Source organism: Myotis brandtii, unplaced genomic scaffold (assembly GCF_000412655.1).
Source record: "Myotis brandtii unplaced genomic scaffold, ASM41265v1 scaffold674, whole genome shotgun sequence".
Classification (NCBI taxonomy): domain Eukaryota; kingdom Metazoa; phylum Chordata; class Mammalia; order Chiroptera; family Vespertilionidae; genus Myotis; species Myotis brandtii.
Genome location: NW_005370630.1, coordinates 406,767 through 416,695, shown reverse-complemented (window position 1 = coordinate 416,695; position 9,929 = coordinate 406,767). Strand labels below are relative to the sequence as shown.

General features: G+C 42.2%; 1 protein-coding gene and 1 pseudogene across 6 annotated transcripts in view; one reads left to right on the top strand and one right to left on the bottom strand.

Moving 5' to 3' along the window:
• The window catches only part of TESK2 (testis-specific kinase 2), a 110,960-nt gene that overhangs the window by 93,176 nt on the left and 7,855 nt on the right, over window positions 1-9,929 (top strand). For all 6 annotated transcript variants that reach the window (XM_014529212.1, XM_005881254.2, XM_005881255.2 and 3 more), the window contains one exon: window positions 6,199-6,345. In XM_014529212.1, coding sequence (XP_014384698.1) covers window positions 6,199-6,345 — 147 coding nt within the window. The remainder of the gene's footprint in view (window positions 1-6,198; window positions 6,346-9,929) is intronic.
• On the bottom strand, window positions 741-1,369 carry LOC102239567 (annotated as a pseudogene).

The following is a 9,929-nucleotide window of genomic DNA, read 5'->3' as shown; positions in this document are numbered from 1 at the left end:
CCTGGGGGCCCTGAGGATGTGCTTGGGGACCTGAGGCTGCGCCCACCACCCGGCGGGGCTTGATGGGGGACCTGAGGCTGCACCCCTCACCCTGCGGGGCTTGATGAGGGCCCTGAGGCTGCACCCCCTACCCGGTGGGGCTTGACAAGGGTTGGGCCGGCTGGGTCTGGATCTTGCCCAATGGGGGTGGGGCCAGCTGGGTCTGGGTCTCACGTGATTTTGAGGCACCGCGGGTGTGTGGGGACTTGACTCTGGGTCCTGCAGCGCGCCCCAGACTCTGACAGGAGGAAGATTTTCATATACATTTTACTAATTTTCTTTCATCTCTGACACTTCTATTATAGAGAAAGGGCAAATAGCAATATTAAAATATTTTCTCTAATTAATCCCCCTTTAATGTGCATGAATTTCGTGCACCGGGCCATTAGCTATATAATAAAGAAAAAGTAAACTGCCTAAGTGTCCAGAATTCAGCCTCCACAGCATACATCCATTTTCAAGCCATTTCAATGAAGACTTTTCTTACAATAAACAAACAAAAAAAAGATGAAAGTTCTACTTACTATGTTGGAAATGCAAAATAAATAAATAAAACTGCTAATTCCATAAAATATTTGGAACTAATTTTATTTTCATAAATACATATAATGGTGTTGGTGTTTATCTCTTTTTAAAGTTTTCATCGTCATTCATTCTTACTGTTTAAAAAAAAACACATTCAAACTAATGTCAACCTTTAAGAATAAACTTTGGAATATTTAAAAAAACATGTTTGGAAAAATGAACCACATTTTTCATTGCCAGAATTATGCTTTGTTCTTGGTAGAATCATCTTTGTTCCTTCTTTTTACGTCCCAATGATAAACTCTGACCCTATTGACTTCAGTGGCAGTCAGTGGATCTCAATGAAAATCAAGGTCTTCCTTAAGAGAATCCAGATTCTTTGTGGCAGTGGTTAAATTCTTTTTCAGTGATGCCTGAGCTTCATCAATATCATATTCAAGCATTACATTATTAGCCCCCAACCACAGACACACTTTATTGGTAGGAGGAACTGAAGCTTTGCCATACAGGTTATCTGCCAGTAACAATCTGGTCTCCATTGAATTGGTGGACTCCTTCTTCTGCATGTATTTCCAAATTTCTAAAGTCTGCTTAATTTCAGGAATCTGACCCTTTAGCCTCCTTTTCCTTTGAGCAAGGTTGAGTTCCATAAACTTATACTTCTGGTACTGTTCATCCAACTTCTTTAGCACTGTATCCACAGTCTCATTCCCAGGCTGTTTCATGTAGGAATCCACATCTTCCACAAACACGGCCTCAGGAATCCCCAGGTGGAGCCACCGCCCGTTCCTGAATCGAGTTCTCCTAAACCACAGCCATCTCTAGCCTTGCTTGGCTTTTATATATGTAGATGGATGTGGTGGGAAGGGGAAGGGTGCTCAATAAATGTTTGTTAGGAATAACCTGAATTGATAATTCTTATGTGGAGAACTGAGTATCCATTTATCTGTCCTTTTGGCAATTTTTTTAGGGTGTTGGCATATGATTTCTTGCATATGTAATGTCGTTTAGTAAACATACATTTATCTATTGAGCGCTTTCTAGGAAAAGGAGTCTTTTTAATGAAATCAAGTATCAAACACAAATGAAATGGCAGGAACTCTGTTCTAATATTTTATTAGATCATGTAGAGAAGAGGCAGGTTTTGGTGTAGGTGAAGTTGAGGGACAATCACTGAGGGGTATTGAAGTACCTAAAACATGTGGCTGATATTATAGTTTTCTGAACTTGAAAGTTTAAAAGAACAATAAGAAATGGAAAGTGTAAAAACTTCTCTTTCTGGTAAGTTATGCAAATATATTGCCAATGCCCTAGGTTGTTTTGTAGGGCTGCCCAAGGGACTGGTCTGGAAGAAAAAGACAGCGAAGCAGCTGTTATTCTCATCCGGGAAAGCTGAATGTGCTAGTGCAGTTGCTCTTGTCTCTGCTTCCCTGATTTGCTCAGAGGACATACCAGCTGAGTCTGCACTGGGAGTTGCTATGGGGAAGTAAACGTTCCAACTAATGGGCACACAGTGTGTAGCAACTTAGAAATCTTCCTTGTTGGCAGATCTCAAACTTCCTTTCCTCATAGATGCAAAAGGTCTTGAGACATTGAGAAGTTGTGGTTTCTGAGGCCCAGAGACTTATCAGCCCCACCAGAGTATTCACCAAAGGCCAGCAAGAGAGATTGGTTGTAACAATAAACTTCGTTTGGTTTCCGTCTCTGGTTTGTACTTTTTCCATTTTGCCTGGAAAATTCAGAGCCTAGCCAGTGTGATTCCTCACCTTGTCTCACCTTTCTTCTCTGCTCTCCATCCTCTGGCTTGGTCTGTGAATCTCTCAGGCCTTCAGAGACATGGCTGAAGAGAGTAAATGTGTTTCTCTGAACCAGAATCCAAAATTCTGGCTTAGTCTGGCCTACCGATAGTGCACATACAGACAGCTTTTACGTCAGCTTTTCTGCATGGCCTCAGACAGGAAACCTGAGTGACTCCTGGTCAGGCCTTCCATGTTACAGTGTCACCCTGCCAAACAAGTGAACCACCACCCCTTCAGATCTTTCTGACTCTCAGAGCTAAAGGAATTTGTCTGCATGATTAGGTGTCAGCTTTATTGCTCCCATGTAGCTTGGAGTTTGCAGGTTCAGTTTCTTTTTAGCAAATGAGCACTTCATATGTGAACGACAGACAGATTCAACTGCAGTGAATTAATGAAGGAAGGCACTGTGCTAATGCCATCAGTATGCCTCATTTTGAGATTTCCAAAGATGGATTATCAAGCAGGATGAAGCAGATTGGCAGGTTTTCCTTTTGAGAAGTTAGGTGTATTTTTAGCCATTCTCTCGGCCTTGCCAAACCTGATCCGCCTCATCCAAGGATCTGAAGTGCTGCATCGTGCTGCCCCCAACTGGTTCTTTTGGTGCTTATGTTACCACATCAGAAAATCTCAGATTATATGGCACTTAAAATTTTTTTAAATACATTTTTATTGATTTCAGAGAGGAAGGGAGAGGGAGAGAGAGATAGAAACATCAATGATGAGAGAATCATTAATCAGTTGCCTTCTACAGGCCCCCTACTGGGGACCGAGCCCACAACCCAGGCATGTGCCCTTGACCGGAATCAAACCCGGGACCCTTTAGTCCGAAGGCCAGCGCTCTGTCCACTGAGCCAAACCGGCTAGGGCTTAAATTTTTTTTAAGCACTTTCATATATTTGTATTAGATTCTCATAATAACATTGTGAGTTATATGGATCAGAAATGATCACACCTACTTATAGGTGGGAAAACTGAAGGATAGCTTTATTAGTTGACTTGTCCAAAGTTAAATGACTATTAAAAGGCAGAATTCGCCCTAGCCAGTTTGGCTCAGCGGATCGAGTGTCGGCCTGTGGACTGAAGGATCCCAAGTTCGATTCTGGCCAAGGGCACGTGCCTGGGTTGCAGGCTCGATCCCCAGTGGGGGGCGTGCAGGAGGCAGCCAATCAATGATTCTCTCTCATCATTGATGTTTCTATCTCTCTCTCCCTCTCCCTTCCTCTCTGAAATCAATAAAATAAATACATTTTTTTAAAAAGGGAGAATTGGGCTAAAATTCAGATCTCTTGCCCTCAATCCTATTAAGTTCCCTGGTCTTTTGTAAATTCAATAATACCCCCCATAGTAGGTATTAAGAGCTTAATTTAGACTTGGATGAATTTTCCCCCTTTTCTCCCTTGGAAGGGGAGGGAGATAATACCAAATCATGTGAGGTTTGAATAAATTCATTAACCTAATTGGCAAAAAACTTTGAGCTCCTGTTTTGCATGAGGCTCTCTGATTTGGGTGCTGTGGTCTCCTACCTCTGAGGTGTAATGTAGTGGTAAAGTATATGGATGCTGGAGCCAGGCTGCCTGGGCTTGAACCCTGGCTCTGCTCCTTAATAACTGGGTAACCTTGAGCAAGTTTGTTAACGTGTAAATGCCTTTTGTCAAATGAGGATAATAGTATACTTTACCTCATAGGGTTATGTGCAGTGAATGAGATAATTTTAAGTTCTTAGAATAGTGCCTGGCACAAAGTAAGCACATATAAATAACTATTAGCTGCTGTTATTATCATCATCTCCATATAAATGCTTATTTGCTCTTTTTAAAAATATTTTTATTTATTTCAGAGAGGAAAGGAGAAGGAGAGAGAGAGAGAAACATCAATGATGAGAGAGAATCATTGATCAGCTGCCTCATGCACATCCTCCACTAGGGAACAAGCCTGCAACCTGGACATGTGCCCTGACCGGGAATCGAACTGTGACCTCCTGGTTTATAGGTCGACACTCAACCACTGAGCCACACCAGCTGGGCACTTATTTATTCTTTTAAAAAGAAAAAGCAAAACAGCCCTTCATGGGTATGTAGGAATGACAAACAGTCAGATTTCTTAAAAGAGTACATCTTCACAAACTTTCTCCATAGTTTTCTCTCCTACTCACTTGGGTCTTACTCTGGTCTTAATCACTTTACTGAAACTGCTCTGGCCATGGATGCCAGTGACTTAGTTATAAATTCTGTAGATACTTTTAATGCTCATCTTACTTGATACTTTTGGTCTTTTCCTCTTTGGAGTATTATCTTTCTTTGACTTCTGTGATGATATTCTTACTTGGTTCTTCTTTTCCTGCCTGCTTCTGTAAATGTTCTTTTCCCACCTTATATGTTAATCCCTGGGAAATTTCATACATTCCTTGGCTTCAGTGATTACTTTAGCTCAATGTTATTGCTTCTTAAATCTTAGTGTCTAGCCTAACTTTGTTCCTGAACTTTAAACAACTCTCTATATGACACCTCCACTTTGGTTGTTCCACAAGCCTTTAAACTCAACATCGCCTTCAGGGAGGAAGGGAGAAGGAGAGAGAGAGAGATAGAAACATCAATGATGAGAGAGAATCATTGACTGGCTGACTCCTGCATGCCTCCTACTGGGGATCGAGCCCGAAACCCAGGCATGTGCCCTTGACTGGAATCTGAACCTTGGACCCTTCAGTCTGCAGGCCAACGCTTTATCCACTCAGCCAAACCGGCTGGGGCTCAAGTTTTTTTTGTGTGTGTGTGTTTTTACTCTGCCATCTAAGTACATCTTTTTTTAAAAAAAAAAGTTTTTATTGATTTTAGAGAGAGAGGAAGGGAGAGAGGGAGAGAGAGAAGCATCAATGAGAGAAAAACATCTATTGGCTGCCTCCTGCATGCCCCTTACCCACAACCCAGTCTCGATCCCCATTTCCCCTGACTGGGAATTGAACCAGTGACCTCTTGGTACATGGGATGACACTCAACCAACAGCCACACCGGCCAGGGCTCTAAGTACATCTTGAATCTTGCTCTGTTCCATTGCCTCCACGATTGCCTTAACTCAGACACCCTTCTTTCACCAGGATTATTGCAATACTCTTCTATTTTTCCTTTTCCATATTCTCCACTCTATTCTATCATACCATTGCTAAAATAATATATTCTTTAAAAGCAAATATAAATGTTATTTTGTCTAAAAGACTTTCTTTTGTTCCCTGTAGACAAGGTAAAGCCCATATATCAGTGGTTCTCAACCTTGGTTGCACATTAGAATCACCTGGGAATTTTTTTTTAAATCCTAAGGTGATTCTAATGTGCAGCCAAGGTTGAGAACCACTGCCATATATCTTAGCAAAGCATATCAGCCTCACCTGCTTCTTTTGGCCATATTGATTAAATTGGTTTTCTATGTGCATCATGCATTTAACCTATATCTTGCATATGCTACTCCCTTTGTGTGGACTGTGTTTCTTTTATGTTCCCCCAGGTTATCCTTTTGACTCCTTATTTCCTTTGTGCAGCTTTCTCCGACATGTTCAGATTGAGTTAGTAACTTTATTCTGTTTGCTACATAGCACTGTGGTGGTACATGTACAAAGCTATATTTTAGCATTTACCAAATGTTGTTTGTCTGTATCCCTTAATAGATTGTGATCTCCTTAAAGAAAGGTATCTTTGTGTATAGATACAGAATAAGCCCTCAGTCACCTAAAAAACAACAATGAACAAAACATCCAGTCTCTATCTTCTAAGTGTTACTCTCTAGTGGTTTCACCACCAGCCTTATATTCCTGACAAATGGTAGCTGGGTTTTCCTTGTTTTACAGTATATCAACGCTGGAAACCTGGAACAGTTGCTAGACAGTAACCTGTACTTGCCCTGGACTGTGAGGGTGAAACTGGCCTATGACATAGCAGTGGGCCTCAGCTATCTTCACTTCAAAGGCATTTTCCATCGGGACCTCACATCTAAGGTATGAAGGCTTTCCTTGCACCACTCGACACTGTCCTCCATTACCAAGAAAGCAGTGTTAAGAAACCAGTCATTAATAAGCTTTGAAATGATAGAGTTCTCTTATAGATTTAACATTTAATCACAGAGGATACAAATTAATACTCTATATAGCTATTCCTTAGAAAGCCAATCTCGGCTCACAGCAGGTACCTTTCAGTGTCGAGCCAGGCAACACATACATCTTGAGAACCTTCACGAATTACTTTAATCTCCTGAATATGTGTGTTGCAGGAGCCGATGGCGTGAGGGGGGTTAAGAGGTTCTTGCCCAATAGGATGACAGCAGTCAAGACAATGTGGGAGCCTGTCTCTTATTGTTCTCGCTCATGGCCTCCAGGAAGTAGCTCTTAACTGAGAGCAGGAGATCGGAGATTTTTAGTCACTTGAGTGCAGGTTTTGAGGGCCATAGTGTACTGACCCATTTTCTATGTGTGTGATTGAGTTTCTGCCATTCTGCCAGTTTCTCTTTGGTGTTAGCTGGTCTCTGTAGTATTCTCTTGCTGTCCAAATTGCTGTGTGACCAGGTTAGAAAACAGTTGCTTTTAGAGGAAGTTGGCCATGCTACAGGCAGGCACCACAGGGCCAAGTGGCCCAGGATACCACTGGGACAAGACTTATATAAATAATACTGTTTGATCATTGATGTGGGAAATACAAGTCATCTAATATGACTTATGTCCAAGAGCTGGTTTACAGTCTTCTAGGAAGGTATATGGGAGTTTTGTACCTGCCCAAGAATAGCAGTCATTTTATTCCCCATCCTCAACATATACACATGAACACATAGACCTGCATACACATTCCCACACCTCTTCTGTCATGGATGAGGGGTAAGGGAGATTGTTATAAGAAAAAGTTTGCAAAGAGAACAAAAGCAGGCTGTACTCTCAGAGAAGTAAGTTTCTGACTACCTCACACTAGAATGATTCTGGTGTTCCAAATAGTAGTAATGTCCCTGAGGGACCCTGGCCATTGGTTGATAAACTATTACACAGAAAATAGCTTTAGGGAAGGTGATTGTAGGGCCCCTGGGTGTGGCAGAGCCATTTATAGTCAGCTGCACTGTTAATAAAGGAGCACTAAGACCAGCAAATGGAATGTGGTGACCAGCTGAGGCCTAGTTGTGAGGTGGCCTTTGTTTTCCTCGGTTCCTGCAAGGACTGGACAGTTGGACAACTGGGACCTGGAAGATGGTATCTTTTCCCCTCATCAGCCTTGTCTCATCCCCTAGGATGTTTTAGAAAGTCAAGACTAGAGAAACTGTACTTGTTCCAGGCAAATGAGTGGGTTCATGTCAGCTTAGACACTGCCTTAAGTTGATAGCCTAGTCTCACATTGGGCATGCAGCCAAAATCAAATCTTTGCAGCATCATTTGCTCCAAGGTGGAGAGAGATCATGACGAGTTGTCCATCAGTCATACAGCTATTTCCCCCACGCTTACATGAGTATATATATTTTTAAAAAATATATTTTTATTGAATTCATAGAAGGGAGAGGGAGAGAGAGATAGAAACATCAATGATGAGAGAGAATCATTGATTGGCTGCCTCCTGCACGCCCCACACTGGGGATGTGCCCCGACCCAGAATTGAACGGTGACCTCCTGATTCATAGGTCGATGCTCAGCCACTGAGCCACGCCGGCATGACTATAACCTTTTTGAAACTGTAGGGTAAGACCACTGTCCTTTGGTTTTCCTAATAGGGAGTAGGTATTCTCAGTGCCTGCCAGTGGCTTGAAACAAGAAACTAGGAACTTAGGAGAAAGTACTGTATCTCTCTGAGCTGTTTTCTGGGTCTGAACTTTAAGGAGGTATTGAGAGTACTTCCAGGTGGTAAGAACCAATGACTTTGCAAACTGGAGACAGGCTAGGAAGTACATTTTAGGGAATCTCAAGTTGAAGAAAAACCAGGGAATTTTACAAACCAGACCATCCAATAGGAGAGACTGTCTGTGTTCACTGCCCTTTTATCATTTCTGACCTTTTGTCTGAATGTTCCAGCCTCATTATAACTGTGTTGCAGGGATTAGGAAGAAGGTTTGTCCACACTGAGGCCAGAGCAGCCCCACCCAGATCTCTATTGTAGTAATCATAATAGTGAGAAGTCTCAAGGGAGAAATAGGCTAAAGGGACAGAGTAGGGCTTTGAGGTTTCCAAATGATCTCCTCATTGCCAATGTTGGGTCTGAGTTTGATTTCTTTAAGTATAATGGGAGATTCACTTCATATTAGTTTATTGTGTTGTGTCTCGCACCTAGTGTAGAACCTGTCATAGGGGCTTTCTGGCCCTCTTTCAGAAAATGTACTTGATAGCACAGAGGCCAAAACATCTGCTCGAGAGCTGAGATTGAATCCCAGACCCAGTTTTGTCCCATTCCTCCAAATGACTTCAGGGCCCTTGGGGCCTCAGGGTTCCCAGTCTGTAAAATAGATTCTGTCCTTGACCTCACAGGAGCAATCAGTCTGGACTTCTCAGACCAGAGCTCACAGGAGGGATTTAAAGTAGTGGGAACACGTTCCAGGTGGGTAAACAAGGACAGAGAAGCAGGTGCCTTTTTTCCAGATGATCCTGAGCCTGTGATAGAAGCAAAGATCCCTAGTTCCTATCAGAGCACCTCCTGAAAGTAGTATTGCCTTTGCAAGGTTCACATCCCAGTGGTTACTGTAGTACTGCTCTCAAGAGTGAAACGTCTGTCAGAGGTAGCTGTTCAATCTAATTTTGTAATTACTTCTAAGAAATCGTCTGATACAATTTTGTGCAGTGGTGATACTGATAGTTTACTTAGAAGGAAGTGGGAGGCAATGTGGGAGGTATTGTGGCTTTAAAACGATTCAGTTCCTGAGCCATCAAGAAGTGACAATAACCACACACCGGCTTTTACCTGTGGCTCTAAGAGAAGCTAGTACAACTGTGCACAAGTCTTGGCTCTCAGAGGCAGCTGAGAAAGCAGTTTGTTTCTGCTTATTACCATTACTGCCCTGAGTCGGGCAAGCACCACTGCATTTGGTTACCCCTAGGAGTATGAATTATGAATTGTAGCTCTATTCTTGGTTGTTAGATTTTGTATATATGTATTACTTCATTGACTCTGTAGGAGCCACTCTGGTCAATCCATCTGAGTGAAAAGCCTTTCCCACTATGGTCTTCGGCTGTACTAGGCAACAGCTAGGAACAGAAAATGTCCATTTTCAGAGACTGAAGAGAGCATGAATTAGGAACAAAGTTGAAGGCTGGAGGGAGTAGTGTGTGTCTATCAGGGCACCCTATAGTCGTTTTTATAATGAGATTCAATAGCTTTTGAAAATCATTTATACTGTGCTATTATTAGAGAACATAGTATCGGGGACATAGAAATTACTGGAACACAATCTGTACCATCCTTGGGCTTTTATTTTATTTTTTTCATACTTGGGCTTTTAGACTAGTTGAGGATACAGATATGTGAGCAGATTAGTACATAAGAGCTATGGTAAATATATGGGATCCCATGGTGGGATGGAGGGCAAGAGATGGGACAGCAAACCAGATAATCTTCCGAGAGA